This window comes from Aquarana catesbeiana, linkage group LG02 (genome assembly GCF_042186555.1).
Source record: "Aquarana catesbeiana isolate 2022-GZ linkage group LG02, ASM4218655v1, whole genome shotgun sequence".
NCBI classification, from domain to species: Eukaryota; Metazoa; Chordata; class Amphibia; order Anura; family Ranidae; genus Aquarana; species Aquarana catesbeiana.
In genome coordinates this window covers 705,279,547-705,302,550 of record NC_133325.1, presented here as the reverse complement: position 1 = coordinate 705,302,550, position 23,004 = coordinate 705,279,547, and the positions used below count along the sequence as shown (strand labels likewise).

Here is a 23,004-nt window from a genome sequence, read left to right as displayed (position 1 = left end):
ACTGGCAGGCTGCATATGACGGGCAATGGTGAGGCTGCTGGGCACTGGCAGGCTGCATATGACGGTCACTGGTGCTGAGGCTGCTGGGCACTGGCAGGCTGCATATGACAGGCACTGGTGAGGCTGCTGGGCACAGGTAGGCTGCATATGGTGGGCACTGGTGGTGAGGCTGCTGGGCACTGACAGGCTGCATATGACGGCCGCTGGTGGTGAGGCTGCTGGCACTGGCAGGCTGCATATGATGGGCACTGGTGAGGCTGATGGGCACAGGCAGGCTGCATATGATGGGCACTGGTGAGGCTGCTGGACACAGGTAGGCTGCATATGATGGGCACTGGTGAGGCTGCATTTGATGGACACTGGTGAGGCTACATTGATTTCTTGTATCAATTTTGCAGTCTGACCATCTCCTATATCATGTCTGCTAGAGGTGCACCGAATGAAAATTTTGCTAATACTATTAGCAGTGTGTTTAAGTTTAAGTAATGGATTGCAGACATGATACAAGAGATAGTTAGAGACTGAGGACATGATACAAGAGATGGTTAGAGACTGAGGACCTGATACAAGAGATGGTTAGAGACTGAGGACATGATACAAGAGATGGTTAGAGACTGAGGACAGGATACAAGAGATGGTTAGAGACTGAGGACAGGATACAAGAGATGATCAGAGACTGAGGACCTGATACAAGAGATGGTCAGAGACTGAGGACATGATACAAGAGATGGTTAGAGACTGAGGACAGTATACAAAAGATGGTTAGAGACTGAGGACACGATACAAGAGATGGTTACAGACTGAGGACATGATACAAGATATAGTTAGAGACTGCAGACTGCATTTTTCTTGACCTTTCTTGCACTAAAGGCGCTATGAAAGTGATTGTAAAGGATCGTTTTTTTGTTTTTTTTTAAATAACAAACATGTCATACTTACCTCCACTGTGCACCTCGTTTTGCCCAGAGTGGCCCCCGAACATCGCCTTCTGGGGTCCCCCGGCGGCTCCTCCCCACATCAGATAACCCCGTAGGAGAAGCGCTCTCCCGAGGGGGTTACCTTGCGGGTGCGCTCCCGAGTCCAGAATTTGCATCCAGACACGAATGCCGGACTCGGCCCCTCCCCCCACATCATTGGATTTGATTGACAGCAGCGGGAGCCAATGGCTGTGCTGCTATGAATCTATCCAAGAGCCGGGACCCAGTGGAGAGAGGGACAGCGTGTCCCCGCCGAAGAGATGAAGGGGCTCAGGTAAGTAAAATGGGGGGCTGGGGGGTCGGTGACTGCCAGGTGTTTTTTCACCTTAATGCATAGGATGCATTAAGGTGAAAAAACACGAGAGTTTACAACCTCTTTAATGGCCAACAATAAATTCATATTAATTTAAATTGATGATATTAATTAAAAAGTTTAATATAATACAATTATATATAAAAATATAAATATTTTTTAAAAACTGTCATTTTTTATATCAGTTTTGGTTTTCGGCTTAGTGCATCCTTCATTTTCGGCACCAAAATTTCCATTCAGTGCACCCCTAGTTATAATTTTGCAAATAAGTAATTTTTCCTCTTCACGGATATGCGGTTATGAGGCTGCACTGATGGACACTGATGAGACTGCATTGATAAGGCGGCACAGATGGTCACTGACTGGCACTGATGGGGCTGCACTGATTATAAGTGTAAATGTCCCCTGTTACAGGATAGCCGGTTGTGGGCTTTCCTTTCCTCACGCTGTGACGGCTGGCAAGTGGGAAGTGGATGCGGAAGGCTGATAAAAGCCCAGGCACCAGGATGCAATTTCTAGCTTCCATGGCGACCTGGGATTTGTCGAGCCCTGCACTAAACAATATTCTGGTTCTCCAAAATTAACCCATACACATTCATTACTTAATAGCCCTGTAATCTATATTTCATGAAACCTTTCCTTAATGTTTTTGTGCCTCTCTGTAACATCTTCTGTAAACTCCTATACATCTCTTTTGCCACCTCAATTCATATGCACTGCTCTATGCACACTATACATCCCATAGCCCCTAGTCCAACATGGGAGTGGCTACGTTCCTCTTTACAGTGGAACCATGGAGAACAAGTGTAGCCACCCTCTGAACAGGAAGCTTGATTACAGGAGAAAAAAAAATGAAAAAAAATTTTGAGCGGAGGGAGGCTGAGGGCAAAAGAAGGTACTTTTTTAAGAATACGTATTTGAATAGAATATTTTTTTTTAACCAGAGTGTATTGTAACTTTAAATGGAATCATTTAAATATCAAGGTGTAGTACAGATACCCCATAATTGTTTTATGGGAATTGTATGTATAAATAATGATTTTTGTCCAACTTCTGACTGGTAATTGTGGAAAGGAAGAGATAAAAAGAATGTAAAAAGAAAAAAATATCTAAGATGAAGCCTCAATACCTGTAAGACATAAATCATATTGCAAGAAATAAGTAAATTCCATGTTCAATTGCATGGAAATTATTTTAGTGTTCATGATTAATGTTTAACTCAGAAACATCAAAATTGCTGTTAAAATGTTTAAATATATGACTGATTTGTGATAATATGTCTTCTGCGGTTCAATTAGACTCATAACATATTAGATATCATTTTTTGTAGCATATGGGGCTTATCAAGATCATTCTACAAATTTCCAATTTCACACTGCAAACTTCTCTTTAAAAACAAATTCAGTTGGATCACAATTCTACATACGAACTCGCTCAGGTGATGAAATATTAGGGCCAAGAAAATAAACAGTCTTATATTTTTGACTCCACATTTTTCTCTGGGGAGAGTTCATATTTTTGCAGTCTCCAGTTGTAACTACTGTATATTTGTCATACAGAGACTTCCAGGTCACTTTGCTGGGTAAGTTAACATTGGATTGGACAAACTCCTTACAAAATGCTTGATTACTATTTAACCTAATTTATTATTATTTTTCATTTCATTTCTATGTGAATGATATGCTCAACAGGACAATAATGGCAGTGTCCATTTTGAGATAATCTGGAATAAACAGAACATAGCATCTGTACCACAGTACTATTCAAATTTTTGAACGCTAACTTGTTCTCACAAAGGAAATCCATTACTCAATGTTAAAGGCTTTACTTTTACAACAAACTGTATCATTGTGTTACCAGACACTCCTGGTCACTTATGGAAAGACCATACACCTTACTAGTCCAAAGGTAGATCTCCTGAAGTTTGGTCACAAAGTGGTTTTCTGCAATTTTCCCTCCTTTTAACACACGAGGATAGCAACAAAACACAAAGAACATTCAGACTGGCTACAGCTCACCAATGCAAAAAGCAATTATGTGGAGCAATCTCCAATTGGATTCACAAAAAAATGAAAAAATGGGGAAACAGAGAATGGATAAACAGGAATAACTGCCCTATAATCTAATGTTAGGTGGTCTTTGCAGATCAAAAAGTTGAATCAGATGATTTGACAAGATGTGTCTGCACTCACATTGATACCTTTACTCAAAACCATTGCTGATTGGCAACCAGAGTTGAAACATGTAGAGAATATTTCTATCCCAATGCATACCACTAGCGTGGATCATTTTCACTTTTGGGGGAAGGGGGTGTGGGGGTAAAGACCTCATCGGGAATCCGATTATTGCAGTCCTAGCTTTCTGAACTATTTGGAGGAAAATTTCCCGCTGAGGTACTTTTACGCATATGTGTTGTAGGACAAGTAGATGGTAAGAGATGATCGGATATCTTCATCATCATGTAGAACTTTATTTTCGTAAAACCAAAATAAAATAATAGTGTAAAAAAAAAAAAAGAGAAAGATATACATATAGATATATATCGGTAAAGTGGAGAACTGTCAACACTAATGGATGCCACCCCTTGGTGGTGAATACAAAATGAAGACACACAGGACCATCCCTAAGGCTGGGTTCACACTGGTGCGCTGTGCGAGATCGCATGTGATTCGCACCGTACTGCTGTGCAAATCACACGAAATGTCTGTGCGGTGCAAATGCAGCCATACAGATTTTATGGTTGTATGGCTGAATTTGCATTGCATTCAAACCAAAGTCACGCAGGACCCTATTTTTGGTCTGCACCAGAATCGGATCGCATGGGTGTGAACACCCATGCGATCCAATTCATGTCTGAATTGACTGCGATATGCGAACCGATCTGGGGGTGTCATTAACTTTGTATTGACACTCCCAGCGGTTCACATAAGGCAGTGTGAACAGCCTGCGAGTCGGTGTGATGTGGGAACCCGCAGTGGATTTGCACCAATGTGAACCGAGCTTCAATCCCAACCTTCTTCAGGCATACACCAGAACAACCTTATGTACCTTTTGGATTCATGATTCTACTTGTGCTAGTAAACTGGAATTAATTACAGTTTTAGTATTCAACATATGGTTTACATACACTAAAGTCAGTATTTGTATGATTGTGCCCCCTGGGCTTTGAGGGTCCAGAAGGGCACCTATTTTAACCGCTTGCCAATCGTATATTGTACATATATGATGGGAAGGCAGCTCTCCTGCGCTGGATCACGTGATCCAGCACTTCAGGGTTTGGGGCACGTGTGCACCACCAACGGCCCGCTACTACTGTGATTAGACATAGTGGGAGCTGAATGGCGGATACGGCGGACTCGCCAACAAGATATGGATCAAGATATGGATCCTATGTCTCTACTAAGCAGAGGAACCGATCCATGCCTTCTAGTACAAACACCTCCACCACAGTAGTAAAGCCCATGTCAGGCACACATTTGACCCTTTGATCGCCCCTGATGTTAACCCCTTCCCAGCCAGTATAATTTGTAATGCCGTGCACACACGACCGGACTTTCCGTCAGAAAAGGTCCGACGGAATCATTCTGTCTGACATTCCGACTGTGTGTGGGCTTCATCTGACTTTTTCTTTCTAAAATTCTGACGGACCTAGAAATAGAACATGTTTCAAATCTTTCTGACGAACTCAATTCCTATTGGGAAAACCGTTCATCTGTATGCTATTCCGACGGACCAAAAACAACGCAAGGGCAGCTATTGGTTACTGGCTATTGAACTTACTTTTTCTAGTCCTGTCGTATGTCATTGCGTTCTAAACGAAGGGACTTTGGTGTGATCGTGTGTAGGCAAGTCTGTTTCAGCGGAAAGACCGTCAGAGTCTACTCTGACGGAAAGTCCGGTTGTGTGTAAACGGCATAACAGTGCATATATTTTTCTTAGCACTGATCACTGTATTGGTGTCACTGGTCCCCAAAAAGTGTCAGTTAGTGTCCCGAATGTCTGCCGCAATATCGCAGCCCCACTATAAGTCGCTGATCGTCGCCATTATTAGTAAAATAAATAAATAAGTAAAAATATCCCATAGTTTGTAGGCGCTATAACTTTTGAGCAAACCAATCAATATACTTATTGGGATTTTTGTTACCAAAGATATGTAGCGGAATACATGCTGGCCTAAATGTATAAAGAAATTAGATTTTTTACATTTTTTTATTGGATTTGTTTTATAACAGAATGTAAAAAATATTGTTTTCTTTCAAAATTTTCCAAAAAATTTTTTTTTGTTAAAAGCGCAAAAAATAAAAACTGCAGAGGTGATCAAATACCACCAAAAGAAAGCTCTATTTGTAGGAAAAGGAGGACATAAATTTTGTTTGGGTACAGTGTCACACGATCGCGCACTTGTCAGTTAAAGTAACGCTGTGCCGTATCGCAAAAAATGGCCTGGTCATGAAGGGGGTAAAACTTCCGCTGAAGTGGTTAAGTATGTTGCAGGTTTAGCTATGGAAAGACTGATTGTAAATGAGAGCCATTCATTATAAGATTGCTGTTCTCATGAACATGATCTTTCTTCTAATCTAACACCAAGATAATAAAAACATTCTTAATACTTTGTACAGAATTTTCCATTCAAGCTTTTATTAAGCATTAACAGAAGCAGACAAAAAATTATATTGGTATCTTTGATCTCTATTTTTCTTTTTTTCAGTAATATATACCACTTTCTTTTCTTCTTAGAGAGGGACATTTCACCTTATGTAATATTTACATTGGCTGTTGAACTAAACGCTTACTTTACTACACGTGTTGTAACCGTACCCATTATCTACCAATCCTGCACATTGTTTCCATGTTTGTCTTTCACACTACACTAGATACATGACAGCAGCAGTTACTGCAGAGGATAATGCTTACTGTGGAGACACTATCTACAGAACGCTGTGCAATATACCCTGCCCACAGGCAAATCTGTTAAACTAAGTGGTGGAAAGGTAATGTGATATTGTGATAAACCAAGGCTATGTTCTTTAGAAGGAAATGGCATCCCAAAAGTATACCCATCCAAGATGCCCAAAATATTATAGAACTCAGGGGCCATTTGTAAAAGTAAAATTGTCACAAGCCTGACTAAATAAATTGATAGAGGCATTATAATCCAGACCAGAAGCTCAAGTACGAGTAAATCGGACCCCATTGCGACCATTTACAACTCGACAGGGATGCCCACTCTCTTCATTGTTGTTCGTGCTATCTCTAGAACCCCTCCTTGCGATGATCAGGGCAAATCAAGACATCCAGGGCATACAAATAGCTGGGCAAGAACATAAGGTATCTGCATTTACAGATGATATTATGTTCTAAGTATCTAATCCAAGATGGACACTGCCTAATATTTTAATGGAACTGAAAAGATATGGGGAGATCTCAAACTTAAAAGGTCAATGAAGAGAAGTCTGAAATATTAAGCATCTTTGTCCCGTTAGGGGAGAGTAGGACCCTTAAACCCCTGTACTTTTTTAAATGGAAACAGAAGGGCTTGAACTATCTAGCCATAAACTTATCTGCGTCAGAAAAGGATTTATTTCAGGATAATTATTTACATCTCCTAAATAAAATCAAGCTGGATTTAAATGGTTATGCTGCCAGTAGGCATTCCTGGCTGGGCAGGATAATGGATTTTGTTGTCGGAAAATTTGACATCCAGATCTTAAATTTTGTGTGACAGAAATTTCGATGGAAAATGTCCGAGGGAGCCTACACACGGTCGGAATTTCCGACAACAAGCTCCCATAGAACATTTTCCGTTGGAAAATCCGATCGTGTGTACGGGGCATTAGAGTACTGTTAACCACTTAAGGACCGCCTCACGCCGATGTACGTCGGCAAGGTGGCACGGGCAGGCAAAATCACGTACATGTACGTGATTTGCCTCCCGCGGGTGGGGGGTCCGATCGGACCCCCCCCCGGTGCCCGAGGCGGTCCTGTTTTGTCCCCTGGCGATCGGAGGTGAGGGGGAGGCCATCCGTTCGTGGCCCCCCCTCGCGATCGCCGCCGGCCAATCAGATCACTTCCTTTGCTGCTGTATGCTAAACAGCAGCAAAGGAAATGATGTCATCTCTCCTCGGCTCGGTATTTTCCGTTGCAGCGCCGAGGAGAGAAGACTTCACTGTGAGTGCACAACACTACACACACAGTAGAACATGCCAGGCACACAAAACACCCCGATCCCCCCCGATCACCCCCCCCCCTCCCTGTCACAAACTGACACCAGCAGTTTTTTTTTTTTTTTTTTTCTGATTACTGCATTGGTGCCAGTTTGTGACAGTTACAGTGTTGGGACAGTGAGTATTAGCCCCCTTTAGGTCTAGGATACCCCCCTAACCCCCCCAATAAAGTTTTAACCCCTTGATCACCCCCTGTCGCCAGTGTCACTAAGCGATCATTTTTCTAAACGCTGTATTAGTGTCGCTGGTGACGCTAGTTAGTGAGGTAAATATTTAGGTTTGCCGTCAGCGTTTTATAGCGACAGGGACCCCCATATACTACCTAATAAATGTTTTAACCCCTTGATTGCCCCCTAGTTAACCCTTTCACCACTGATCACCGTATAACCGTTACGGGTGACGCTGGTTAGTTCGTTTATTTTGTATAGTGTCAGGGCACCCGCCGTTTATTACCGAATAAAAGTTTAGCCCCCCGATCGCCCGGCGGTGATATGCGTCGCCCCAGGCACCGTCAGATTAGCGCCAGTACCGCTAACACCCACGCACGCGGCATACGCCTCCCTTAGTGGTATAGTATCTGAACGGATCAATATCTGATCCGATCAGATCTATACTAGCGTCCCCAGCAGTTTAGGGTTCCCAAAAACGCAGTGTTAGCGGGATCAGCCCAGATACCTGCTAGCACCTGCGTTTTGCCCCTCCGCCCGGCTCAGCCCAGCCCACCCAAGTGCAGTATCGATCGATCACTGACACTTACAAATCACTAAACGCATAACTGCAGCGTTCGCAGAGTCAGGCCTGATCCCTGCGATCGCTAACAGTTTTTTTGGTAGCATTTTGGTGAACTGGCAAGCACCAGCCCCAGGCAGCATCAGGTTAGCGCCAGTACCGCTAACACCCACGCACGCGCCGTACGCCTCCCTTAGTGGTATAGTATCTGAACGGATCAATATCTGATCCGATCAGATCTATACTAGCGTCCCCAGCAGTTTAGGGTTCCCAAAAACGCAGTGTTAGCGGGATCAGCCCAGATACCTGCTAGCACCTGCGTTTTGCCCCTCCGCCCGGCCCAGCCCACCCAAGTGCAGTATCGATCGATCACTGTCACTTACAAAACACTAAACGCATAACTGCAGCGTTCGCAGAGTCAGGCCTGATCCCTGCGATCGCTAACAGTTGTTTTGGAAGCTTTTTATTGAACTGGCAAGCACCAGCGGCCTAATACACCCCGGTCGTAGTCAAACCAGCACTGCAGTAACACTTGGTGACGTGGCGAGTCCCATAAGTGCAGTTCAAGCTGGTGAGGTGGCAAGCACAAGTAGTGTCCCGCTGCCACCAAGAAGACAAACACAGGCCCGTCGTGCCCATAATGCCCTTCCTGCTGCATTCGCCAATCCTAATTGGGAACCCACCACTTCTGCAGCGCCCGTACTTCCCCCATTCACATCCCCAACCAAATGCAGTCGGCTGCATGAGAGGCATTTTCTTTATGTCCTCCCGAGTACCCCTACCCAACGAACCCCCCAAAAAAGATGTCATGTCTGCAGCAAGCGCGGATATAGGCGTGAAACCCGCTATTATTGTCCCTCCTGTCCTGACAATCCTGGTCTTTGCATTGGTGAATGTTTTGAACGCTACCATGCACTAGTTGAGTATTAGCGTAGGGTACAGCATTGCACAGACTAGGCACACTTTCAGAGGGTCTCCCAAGATGCCATCGCATTTTGAGAGACCCGAACCTGGAACCGGTTACAGTTATAAAAGTTAGTTACAAAAAAAGTGTAAAAAAAAAAAAAAAAAATATATAAAATAAAAAAAAATTGTTGTCGTTTTATTGTTCTCTCTCTCTCTATTGTTCTGCTCTTTTTTACTGTATTCTATTCTGCAATGTTTTATTGTTATTATGTTTTATCATGTTTGTTTTTCAGGTATGCAATTTTTTATACTTTACCGTTTACTGTGCTTTATTGTTAACCATTTTTTTGTCTTCAGGTACGCCATTCACGACTTTGAGTGGTTTTACCAGAATGATGCCTGCAGGTTTAGGTATCATCTTGGTATCATTCTTTTCAGCCAGCGGTCGGCTTTCATGTAAAAGCAATCCTAGTGGCTAATTAGCCTCTAGACTGCCTTTACAAGCCGTGGGAGGGAATGCCCCCCCCCCCACCGTCTTCCGTGTTTTTCTCTGGCTCTCCTGTCTCAACAGGGAACCTGAGAATGCAGCCGGTGATTCAGCCAGCTGACAATAGAGCTGATCAGAGACCAGAGTGGCTCCAAACATCTCTATGGCCTAAGAAACCGGAAGCTACGAGCATTTTATGACTTAGATTTCGCCGGATGTAAATAGCGCCATTGGGAAATTGGGGAAGCATTTTATCACACCGATCTTGGTGTGGTCAGATGCTTTGAGGGCAGAGGAGAGATCTAGGGTCTAATAGACCCCAATTTTTTCAAAAAAGAGTACCTGTGACTACCTATTGCTATCATAGGGGATATTTACATTCCCTGAGATAACAATAAAAATTATAAAAAAAAAAAAAAAAATGAAAGGAACAGTTTAAAAATAAAATAAAAAAGCAAAAAAAAAATAAAGAAAAAAAAAAAAAAAAAAAAAAAAGCACCCCTGTCGCCCCCTGCTCTTGCGCTAAGGCGAACGCAAGCGGCGGTCTGTCGTCAAACGTAAACAGCAATTGCACCATGCATGTGAGGTATCACCGCGAAGGTCAGATCGAGGGCAGTAATTTTAGCAGTAGACCTCCTCTGTAAATCTAAAGTGGTAACCTGTAAAGGCTTTTAAAGGCTTTTAAAAATGTATTTATTTTGTTGCCACTGCACGTTTGTGCGCAATTGTAAAGCATGTCATGTTTGGTATCCATGTACTCGGCCTAAGATCATCTTTTTTATTTCATCAAACATTTGGGCAATATAGTGTGTTTTAGTGCATTAAAATTTTAAAAAGTGTGTTTTTTCCCCAAAAAATGCGTTTGAAAAATCGCTGCGCAAATACTGTGTGAAAAAAATAATGAAACACCCACCATTTTAATCTGTAGGGCATTTGCTTTAAAAAAATATATAATGTTTGGGGGTTCAAAGTAATTTTCTTGCAAAAAAAAAAAAACTTTTTCATGTAATCAAAAAGTGTCAGAAAGGGCTTTGTCTTCAAGTGGTTAGAAGAGTGGGTGATGTGTGACATAAGCTTCTAAATGTTGTGCATAAAATGCCAGGACAGTTCAAAACCCCCCCAAATGACCCCATTTTGGAAAGTAGACACCCCAAGCTATTTGCTGAGAGGCATGTCGAGTCCATGGAATATTTTATATTGCGACACAAGTTGCGGGAAAGAGACAAATTTTTTTTCACTAAATGATATATTGCTCAAACATGCCATGGGAATATGTGAAATTACACCCCAAAATACATTCTGTTGCTTCTCCTGAGTATGGGGATACCACATGTGTGGGACTTTTTGGGAGCCTAGTTGCGTACGGGACCCCGAAAACCAAGCACCGCCTTCAGGCTTTCTAAGGGCGTGAATTTTTGATTTCACTCTTCACTGCCTATCACAGTTTCGGAGGCCATGGAATGCCCAGGTGGCACAAAACCCCCCCAAATGACCCCATTTTGGAAAGTAGACACCCCAAGCTATTTGCTGAGAGGTATAGTGAGTATTTTGCAGACCTCACTTTTTGTCACAAAGTTTTGAAAATTGAAAAAAGAAAAAAAAAAAATTTTTTCTTGTCTTTCTTCATTTTCAAAAACAAATGAGAGCTGCAAAATACTCACCATGCCTCTCAGCAAATAGCTTGGGGTGTCTACTTTCCAAAATGGGGTCATTTGGGGGGTTTTGTGCCACCTGGGCATTCCATGGCCTCCGAAACGGTGATAGTCAGTGAAGAGTAAAATCAAAAATTCACGCCCTTAAAAACGCTGAAGGCGGTGATTGGTTTTCGGGGCCCCGTACGCGGCTAGGCTCCCAAAAAGTCCCACACATGTGGTATCCCCATACTCAGGAGAAGCAGCTAAATGTATTTTGGGGTGCAATTCCACATATGCCCATGGCCTGTGTGAGCAATATATCATTTAGTGACAACTTTGTGCAAAAAAAAAAAAAAAAAAGTGTCACTTTCCCCCAACTTGTGTCAAAATATAAAATATTTCCATGGACTCAATATGCCTCTCAGCAAATAGCTTGGGGTGTCTACTTTCCAAAATGGGGTCATTTGGGGGGGGTTTGTGCCACCTGGGCATTCCATGGCCTCCGAAACTGTGATAGGTAGTGAAGAGTGAAATAAAAAATTTACACCCTAAGAAATCCTGAAGGCGGTGATTGGTTTTCGGGGTCCCGTACTCGGCTAGGCTCCCAAAAAGTCCCACACATGTGGTATTCCCGTACTCAGGAGAAGCAGCTGAATGTATTTTGGGGTGCAATTCCACATAGGCCCATGGCCTGTGTGAGCAATATATCATTTAGTGACAACTTTTTGTAAATATTTTTTTTTTTTTTGTCATTATTCAATCACTTGGGACAAAAAAAATAAATATTCAATGGGTTCAACATGCCTCTCAGCAATTTCCTTGGGGTGTCTACTTTCCAAAATGGGGTCATTTGGGGGGGTTTTGTACTGCCCTGCCATTTTAGCACCTCAAGAAATGACATAGGCAGTCATAAACTAAAAGCTGTGTAAATTCCAGAAAATGTACCCTAGTTTGTAGACGCTATAACTTTTGCGCAAACCAATAAATATACGCTTATTGACATTTTTTTTACCAAAGACATGTGGCCGAATAAATTTTGGCCTAAATGTATGACTAAAATTGAGTTTATTGGATTTTTTTTATAACAAAAAGTAGAAAATATCATTTTTTTTCAAAATGTTCGGTCTTTTTCCGTTTATAGCGCAAAAAATAAAAACCACAGAGGTGATCAAATACCATCAAAAGAAAGCTCTATTTGTGGGAAGAAAAGGACGCAAATTTCGTTTGGGTACAGCATTGCATGACCGCGCAATTAGCAGTTAAAGCGACGCAGTGCCAAATTGGAAAAAGACCTCTGGTCCTTAGGCAGCATAATGGTCCGGGGCTCAAGTGGTTAAAGTACTGTTAAAGAGATTTATCTGTAAACATAGAGGCCTTCTTGTTGCATACAAAATGCTTGTTAGACCTAAGTTATCTGGGTGATTGTCAATACCAGACTTTGAGAATTATCACAAAGCGGCAGTCCTGGCAATAGTTGATTGGACGCATAGTGCCCCTTTTAAAAACTGGGTACAATTAGGGGGTATTTTAAGCGAATCACCCTTGGGACAGACCATTTGAGGCTACTTTCACACGGGGGCATTGGGGTAAAGCGCCGCTATTTTTAGTGGCACTTTAACGTCGTTTTAGCGGCGCTATTCGGGCCGCTAGCGGGACGCTTTAGGAGCGGTGTGTACATCGCTCCTACAGTGCTGCAAAGATACTGCTTGCAGGACTTTTTTTACCATCCTGCAAGCGCACCGCTCCAGTGTGAAAGCACTTGGGCTTTCACACTGGAGTGAGAGGAGAGGCTCTTTACAGGGGCTATTTTTAGCGCTATAGCACCTGTAAAGCTCCTCAGTGTGAAAGCAGCCTAAGAGCCTGGGACAACATCTATAAAAATATGAAATGGTAGTATAATAGTCCCTTAATGCTATAAACTATTTCTGCTGGGGAAAGAGAATAAGTCCTATTTATATTGGACAACCTCAAAGTGTCTGAGATTAAGGGATGTTTTGAATGGGAATGTCTTTTGCTCATGATCAAAATTGAGAAGTATGGCCCCTCACCATGGGATGCCTTGAGATATCGACAACTCCAGCATTTCATGGATTATTTGCCAAAACCTCTTTGCTCAATCTGCAAGCTCAATCCATTGGAGAGGCTCATAGACCACGGGGAGATGACTAGACATGGCATTTCTAATTTATATAAAATGTTAATCTCATCCCACAGACCCTGAGCCTGTTTGTCTCTTGAATGGATGGGAGCACAAATTAAATCTACGTACCGTATCCCTGAAGCAATAAAGCATAAAGTTATAGATTATCTACATTCTACCTCAATAGACATGAGGATAAAATAAATGAATTACAAACTGTTAACCAGGTGGTATTATGTCCCAGCCAAATTACATAAGATCAATTCAACACTGCCATCGGATTGTTGGAGAGAATGTGAGGGCAAGGGAAGGCATGCCCATGTTTGGTGGCATTGCCCAATGATTCAGCTATACTGGAAAAAGTCTTAAATATAATTAAGATGATTAGTAAGTCTGAATTTGGGCAAGACCCCAGCAATGCTTATTTTATGCTACGAGACAAGGAAAAAATACAAAAAGTCTATGATTCCATTTTTGCTGAATGCAGCAAAGGTATTGATCCCCAAATATTGGAAATCAAAGAAAATACAAACTATGTTGGAATGGTTTAGAGAGGTAGACAGAACAAGACTAATGGAAGAGTTGATAAATTGACAAAAATATTCTTATTCGAAATTCTATGGAATTTGGAAAAGTTGGTTCGGGTTTAAACAGTCTTTGATTTACATAGGATATGTGGGTAACGAAAATGTATTGGAGGAGGGGATGGGTATGGGAATGGTATAGGAAGGTAAGGGTGGGACCAGGGAGGTACAATCCTTCCAAGTTTTTGCCCCCTAAATTATCACAGCTGGTTTCTACCACAGTTTTCATAGAGGGGGGAGGGAAAGAAGGGCCGCACAGGTTGAGAATGCCCAAATTGGGCCATATTGGGTCATCACGAGAGAGGGAGGTAGAACCGGGGAGGAGTCTATTTCCCAAGTTTCTCCCTTCTAAATGATCACACATGGTTTATATGGCACAAAAAGTTTTAATTTTTCTTGTTGATGTTGTTACGTCACAAACGCAGGGAGTTAGGGGATGATGAAAGGGGAGGACAAGTGGGCTGGGGAGTGGGAGATTGGGGGAGCAAGGATTAGAACTTTGAGATTTTTTCCCTATTCCCTTTTTTTGTGAAATTTTTGTATCTGAATGTGGGGCCCCCCTCCTCTTGCACTATCTCTTGCTGCCTCCATTGGGAAGAAACTCGATACATTTAGCCATTTTGATGGGATCCTAAGAGATACACCTTTACAAATGTTTGTTAGTGTATTTATGTTGTGTCATGTTTGAGATGTTAGTCTATTTGAAGACTATTGTATTGGCTTTTTTAAAGTAATGTTTTATGTATAGTAATTGTTTTTTCCTAAATTGAATAAAAAAGAATTTAAAACACAAGCCTGAGTAACTAACAAAACAAAAATAGCATGTGATAAACAATTAAAGTGATATTAAAAGTAGCATTAAGAAAACAAACGTTATACTTACCTGCTCTGTGCAATGGTTTTACACAGAGCAGCCCCGATCCTCTTCACAGATCCCCCTGATGGCACTCCTGACTCCTCCTCTTCTCCGAGTGCCCCCATAGCAAGCTGCTTGCTATGGGGATACCTATGCATGCTCGCTACTGAGCCACCTGTGTGTGTCCATAAGACACACAGGACGAGGTTTGGCCCTGCCCCTTGCTCCCTCCTCAATGACTGTGATTGACATCACATCACATAATGCACATCACTAGACTGCGATCGAGCTCAGATAACTTTTGGGGGCTACAGAGGAAGCTGCATACCTTCAGCCTTTAGAACCACTTTAGAGAAACAGAGGTTTCCTTCAGAAAAAATGCATATGAAAGCTGTAATTAGGTACAGATTTAAGCAGTTAACCTATATCACTTTCCACTCCCTGCAAAAGTGATCGGGCGGCTGAAGAGCCATGCAGATCTCTTTTTACCTAAAAGCCAGTCGCCGGCCACATAAATTGATACCTGGATCATGGCTACAGTTGCAGGTACATCCTAGGGGCTGGAAATTATTAAATTATGATATATCTCAACTCCCCCAGTGGAATTCTACTTTAGCTTCATTCTTTCACACCTTCTGATCCCCCCAATCAGTTAGTGGGGTCATCCATCACCACCAGGGATATCTGGAAGTTGGGTGGGGCAGGGCTAGGGATCAGTGGAGAGGAGATCTAAATTCACAGCATACACTTTTATAACATTGGCATTGTAATAGCAATACAAACAATAGCTAGTTTTGACAATCTAGTAAAATTTTACAGTACTTGAAATAAATCTCCTTTTATGGTGTAAGTATTGCCTGTCTGTTGGCATCTCTTTCTACAACTTCTTGGATTCTCAGCATGCTTTGTACCCTCTCTTCTGCTCATTCGTGTGGTTTACTATTATTACCTAGGAACAAATATCCCATGGTACTTTGTTGTCTGCAAACAATGGTGATGTCATATGTGGTGTGTTTCCGGTACTGACTGTGCCTTCTGAAACTCCTCCTCTCAGCACCTTTAACCCAGGCAGTGGGCTTTGTAAAATATGTGACACAGCAGTGCATATTCACAGGATATAGGGAAGGTGTGTCACAGAAGTCAATGAAGTAAATATATGGGATTCTTCAAAAAATTAGTTTAAAGACTTCATGATCATTTCAATCATTAGTAGTAGGCCAGGGATAATTAAAAACAAACGTAGAAATTAATATAAGATTTAAAATATTGACCACAGATACATTTTAAAGTTTTTAAAGTGCACGTCAAGCCAAAAACTTTTATTTCGGTCTGTGTTGCTGTTGGAGAGTTCCCCTCACCTATTGTCTGGTCAATTTTTTTTTTTTTTTTTTAGCAGAACAGGAAGTGACAGTAAATCTCTCCAACAGAGCCCCAGATAGCAGTAAAAACCTGACGGGGGTTATAATTTTCTTTCTCAGCTTATCCAAAATTTTAAATGTTTTGAAACAAGCGACTTTATAATTTTCTAAGAAATACACCACAATATTGTGAAACAGAGTTAAACCCAAAAACCTTCGTTTTGTACTTACAGGATAGCTAATTTCAGCACTGTCTGTTAGCCTGAACGCCTGTTGGCCAGCAGGACTTAATGGATCATCTTCGAACAGTAGCAGAATCTGATCAGATCCACTGCCGACAAAATCATCTACCAATGTTCTTCCAACGTGCTGCCATGTTGCAGTTATCTGTGAATCAAACATATGCAGTTTTTCCTTTCTGTCTGTGTATCTCAGTAAAGCTGGTCATACATACAAACTGCACTTACCCATATACTTTTAATTGAATCATGTATTTTAGAAACATAGAGCAACACAAAGCAACACCACTCTCAAGCGGCTGTGTGAACTGTGTATATAATATTGTACGTTAAAAAAATAGGATTTTTTATAACAGCTTACCTGTAAAATCCTTTTCTTTTGATGTACATCACGGGACACAGAGCCTCAGTAATTACTGATGGGTTATAGGGTATCACTAGGTGATTGGACACTGGCCACACCCTAGACAGGAAGTTCAACCCCCTATATAACCCCTCCCCTTCCTGGGGATACCTCAGTTTTGTAGCAAAGCAATATAAGTGTATTAGAAGAGGGGCGGGACCTCTGTGTCCCATGATGTACATCAAAAGAAAATGATTTTACAGGTAAGCTGTTATAAAAAATCCTATTTTCTTTCTCGTACATCATGGAAAACAGAGCCTCAGTAATTACTGATGGGATGTCCCAGAGCAATGCTATTTGAGGGGAGGGGACCACACAACAAATAATCATCTGTCGAATCCATTTTGAAATGGTAGCCTGTCCTCTATTGGGACCTTCTGGCAGTATGCAGAAAACATCCGTTTTTGCAAATTTGAGCAGTTGGTTCCAGATAGGCCTTGACTGCTCTTACTACATCCAAAGAATGTAGTGACCTTTCTTCCGTAGAAGAAGGATCTGGAAAAAAGAAAGGTAGAACAATATCTTGGTTTAGATGAAAATCTGAAACCACCTTCGGTAGAAAGCTAGGATGAGGGCGCAATACCACTCTATCCTTAAGTATGATTAAATAAGGCTCTTTACAGGAAAGAGCTGCTCTGATACTCTTCTAGTAGAAGAAATGGCTACCAGAAAAAATTAACTTTCTTGTCAACAAGACCAAGGGAATTTGACGAATTGGTTCAAAAGGTAAAACTGACAGAACCAAATTCAAGTCCCAGGGGTTTAGGGGCGCCCTAACCGGAGGATTAGGATGCGTTACCTCCTGCATAAATGCTTTGGACTAAAGAATGCGAAGCAAGCGTTGAAAAAATACTGACAAGGCCGAGACCTGGCCCCTGACGGTACTCAAGGCCAGCTTCATTTCTAATCCCATTTGTAGAAAGTCAAGAATTCTACTTATGACATATTTTCTGGGATGCCAAGCCCTGGATACACACTAGGAGATCTAAGCTTTCCAGACTCTTATGATAAATCATTCTGGAAGCTGGCTTTCTTGCATTGATTAAGATACAAATCACAGGAACTGAAAGCCCACGATTCTTCAGAACGTGGGTTTCAATAGCCAGACCTTCAAATTTAGCGTTTGTAAGGCAGGATGGAACACTGGACCTTGGGATAGCAGGTCTGGACGTGACGGTAGGGTCCACGGGGGACCTACTGCCATCTTTACTATTTCTGCATACCAAGCTCTTCTGGGCCACGCTGGGCCACCAGAAGTACAGACTTCCTTTCCTGTGCGAAGAAGTCGTGGCAGTAGCAGAATAGGAGGAAATGTATAAATCTGGGAGAATTGATGCCATGGTGTCACTAACGCATCTGTCCCGCATGCAAGAGGATCCCTTGTTCTTAACACAAAGTTTATCAATCTTGTAGTTGAACCTGGATGCAAAGAGGTCTACATCCGGAACCCCCTATCTTTGGCATATGGCCAAGAAGACTTCGGGGTGAAGAGACCATTCACCTGGGGATAACTGGAGACGACTTCAAGTAGTCCGTCTGCCAGTCCTCTACTCCTGGAATGAAGATTGCCGATATGCGCGGCACATGCTTCTGCCCTGATTAAGATCTGGTTTACTTCTCCTTGGGCTGCACAACTCCTGGTGCCTCCCTGATGATTGATATAAGCCACTGCTATGGCATTCGGACTGGATCCTGACAGGGCAAACCTGTAACCTGAGTGAATAAATACACAATAATTCTGCGCTCCCACAAAGAAGGAAGGACACAGCAGCTAACACAACCAGCAAGTGTAAATAATGTCCAAATAACAAGATAAGTGTAGCGCTAGAAAAGGTCCCAAAAAAAAGTCTATAGATTGACAATTCAAAGGTCATGAGTTATCAGAGACCATCACTGGAGGGAAATATAAAAGACCTCTGGAACAAATCTCCACAGGAGAATGAATCGTCGGTAACAAAGGTCCACACACCACCAAATAGAAGTGAAGAGGCTTACCGGACTCGGTGGACCCAACAAGGCATACGCCAGGTGGAGTCAATCAGGCTTAGGTGGTGCTGGATTGAGTTAGGCCCGGACGGGCAAAGTTGGTGGAATGGCTACCACATAGCGGTGTTCTTCAAGCGTGATCGGGTCAGAAGATGTGAAATCCAGCATCCTGTCCTGTAACCTGAGTGACCAGGCCTTTAGGGCTAGATACGCCGCACGGATCTCTAGAATGTTGATGGGTAAGGTCATTCTGTTTTGGACCATCTCCCTTGGACAGTCGACTGTTCCAGGACTGCTCCCCAACCCGAAAGACTGGCATTTGTTGTTACCACTGTCCAGGCAACTGGAAAAAGGGGTTTCCCCTTTTGCAGATTGTCGGGTATCAACCACCAACTGAGGCTCTGACGCACTGTAGGAGACAGACGCATCAGGAAATCCAATGCCTGAACCTCCTTGTTCCTGGCAGACAGGATACTGTTTTGCAGCAGTCTCAAATGAAACTGAACATAGGGAACTGCTTCGAATGAAGCCACCATCTTCCCCAGTAGCCTCATACAAAGGCGAATAGGAGGATCTTTCTTTGCCCTGACTACCTGAATCAGTTCTTTTATGGTACTGATCTTTGCCTGGGGTAAAATACCCTCTTCTGGGCTGTATCTATGACCAGACTGTGGTGACCAAGCTTTGGTCCAAGCGGGCTACCGAGCGGTCTATCAAGAGTCGGTCGTCTAGGTATGGTATTACTGTTATACCTAGGCCCTTAATCTGGCCAGCGGAGGGGCCAAGATCCTTGTAAACACCCGAGGTGCAGTAGCTAGCCCGAAAGACAGAGCTATAAACTGAAAGTGGCGTTTTTTCTACTTTGAAATGCAGGTACTTTTGATGAGCAGGGAAAATAGGTACATGCAGGTATATGTCCTTGATGTCTATTGACGCCAGAAATTCTCCTTCTTGTAGGATGGAGACTACCGATTGGATCGATTCCATGCAAAAGGATCGTATCTTTAGGAATCGGTTTAGATCCTTGAGATCTAAAATGGGTCTGGCATCTCCATTTGGTTTTTGGAACCCTGAAAAGGTCTGAATAAAACCCCAATCCCTGCTTTTGCGTGGGAAACAACCACGATAATTTTTTTGCGACAATAGTCGCTCCACTGCTGGAAGAGAGACTTCTTTTTCTCTGGGTCTCTGGGAACATTTGATCCGAAGAAACGAGGAGAGGGGAATATTCGGAACTCTAGTTTGTAACTTAGAGTTAATGTGGACATCACCCATCTGTCCTGGAAATCCTCCTACCAGAGCCTTGAGAACTGTAGCAGTCTTCCCCCCACCCGAACGAGCGGGGGTACTCCTTCATAAAGAGGCTTTTTAGCGTCTTGTCTAGTAGGCTTCCTCCCACAGGACTTATTTTGTCCCTGGGTCGACTCTGAGATTTATTTCTTGAGCCTGACGGAGCCTGTTTAAAAGAGAGACGTATACCAAATCCTCTCCGAACAGCCTTGCACCCTGACATGGTGATTCGGCTGAAATTTTTCAACTATAACATTCTACGCATATGTACCAACCCAAGCGCAAAGCAAAAGGTTTGGATGATAGAACAATTGCGTCAACAGCAAACACAAAACCGCTGGTAGGTTGCAAACTCCCGGGCTTGCTGTTCAGGTAAAACTTTGAGGACCTGTTTAACATGGTCTCTCAAGTATTGACAGACTGATTGCTGTCACTGCAGGTCGAGCTATTAGGACCTTGCCAAGAAGAAAAACACCTTTCAATAGGAATTCCAATTACTTATCAGTTGGATCCCTAGGTATCTGAGGCGGCGTCAACTGCCGGTATACCCCCCATCTTAGTAAATTTTTCCTCCATAAGATAAAGTGTTGCAAAAACTTTTTTAGGCGGAAAAAAATTTATCTGGGTGATCCCACTCAGAATAAATAAGCTTTCTCAGTAACCATGAACAGAAAAGCATGTGTAATTTGAGGAGGCTTCAGTGAACCTAAACCAAAAGGAGGGTTCTTTAACTGACTCAGATATAGGCAACTTAAATGTGGAGCGGACCAATCCAGCCAAAATTCTCATCCTGAGAAGCTGAAAAAGGGCCCTTCTCCACTTGATTCCACATAAGAGGAATCTTCAGTCCCATCCCAATCCTCTGAGAGGGATTCCTCTCCTTTTTCCCAGAGTTCCTCAACTTGAGGGTCCTGGGTAACAGAGGAAGACCTAGTGCGTTTTCTTCCACTGAGCGAAGATGCGATTAAGGCCATTTAGACTTTCTTCTAAACCATTAATGGTTGAGGAAAAAAACCTCCTGCGTAATGTATACAGTGGCTGAAGTGCCAGAAGCAGATGCAGCCCCTGACCCCGACGGCTCTCCCTGGCCAGCCATCCCAGGTCCTTTAGGGGGGGAAGGTGCTGCAGAAGGGGGGGGGTCCTCAGAGCCTGAGGGAAATCCCGTAGAGCCTCTGGTTTTCGGGGTATTTGTACCTCATCTACCCATAGTGCAAAGCAACAAGGTGGAGGTATCAAACAAATGAAACACTGACTGCTGAGTGATGTAGTACAGTAACTGCCGCTGCTACCAATGCCCAGTCTAGTGTTTCTAAGTAAATGCTGCCTGGGAGAATGCCTGTGTCCCACCTTACATGCGACCGTCAGCTCTGTGTCCCTCCATAGGCTGTGTGCACCTGAAAAAGTGTGCTTTTATAGCCTGTGCAGCCGACGATGTGGGCGTCTAAACACGCCGAACGTTGCGCTAACGCTCCGCCCCCCCTCCTCTGACCACCCCAACCCCGCCCCCCCCTCGTTCTTTATCAAAAAAAGTGCGCTTTCCCGCACGAGCCGACCCTCCGGGACAAGCGTGGAGGGGTGGCTGGGGTGGAGGAGGAAGGAGAGAGGCCAGCAGAAGATTGGGTCTGCCAAATAATAATGGGGGCGGTGATAGTGCGTTATACTACCGCCTCTCAGACCACCGCGGCCCCCCTAGTCTTGGGGGGGAATATCCCTGAGGAAGAGCCCCCCATCCCATCCTACCTGGAGCTCGGCTGGAGGAGCTGTGCAGCGTGAACACTGAGACAGACAATCAAGCATGTGAAGGTATGTGCTCTTGGCAGCCCCCGGTGGCGACAATAGGCATAGCATACATTTACTTAAAGGAGAAACCTACTAGAATTAAAAAAATCTGTGGAATCTCCCTTACCTTATCCAGCTGCAGGGTTCTGTTATACAGACCTTCACCTCTCACGGTGGGCTCTGTTTGGAAAACCTTCAGAGACTGGGGCCCCCTATGGATAGGGGAATCCGCAGTTCTGGGCCTGTAAAGCACCCGGCCAAGAATAAGGCTAGAAAAACCAAATTCTGAAATGCGGGGTCCAGCTCTCTAAAAAGAGAAGCGTTACAAGTAAAACCTTGTTTCTTCGGACATGAGGCCCGGGTACCATCCAATTTGGCCTAGAAAGGACACTTTGAAATGGATCCGGTTCGCCTGGCTTGTCCCAGTATAGGATATTCCCTTTGGAGCTCAGCACAGCACATCTTTACACGTGACCAACACCTAAGGCACTGGTGAAAAAACTGAGGTATCCCCAGGAAGGGGAGGGGTTATATAGGGGGTTGAACTTCCTGTCTAGGGTGTGGCCAGTGTCCAATCACCTAGTGATACCCTATAACCCATCAGTAATTACTGAGGCTCTGTGTCCCGTGATGTACGAGAAAGAAAAATACTTTATAATCACTTTTTTACTTATGTGCCAGCCCAGATTTCAAAGATTTTTGTTGCACAGTCCTGGTGACTGATGCCAATTAAAGTGGTTTTAAAGGCTCAAGGTTTTACCTCCATGCATTCTATGCATGAAAGTAAAAAACCTTCTGTGTGCAGCTGAACTTTTCCCAGGTCTCTCATTCCTCATTGGCTGAGGCAGCCATTGGCTCCTGCTGCTGTCAATCATGGTCAGTGAGCCAATGAGGAGAGAGCAGGGGTGGGGCCAAGCTGAGGCTGTGTGTCTTATGCATGCATAGAGCGGGGATCGGGAGCAAACACACACCAGTGTCCCCAGAGCAAGCGGCTTGCTATTGGGGGCACTGGCTGAAGAGGAGCCAGGAGTTTTGGTGGGGGACCTGAGAAGAGGAGGATCAGGGCCTCTCTGTGCAAAACCATTGCACGGAGCAGGTA

At 43.4% G+C, this 23,004-nt stretch overlaps 1 protein-coding gene across 2 annotated transcripts in view; it reads right to left on the bottom strand.

Annotated features, from left to right (window-relative positions):
• Positions 1 to 23,004, bottom strand: part of FANCB (FA complementation group B) — a 110,222-nt gene that overhangs the window by 61,986 nt on the left and 25,232 nt on the right. For both annotated transcript variants that reach the window (XM_073616948.1, XM_073616947.1), the window contains exon 3: positions 16,440 to 16,595. In XM_073616948.1, coding sequence (XP_073473049.1) covers positions 16,440 to 16,595 — 156 coding nt within the window. The remainder of the gene's footprint in view (positions 1 to 16,439; positions 16,596 to 23,004) is intronic.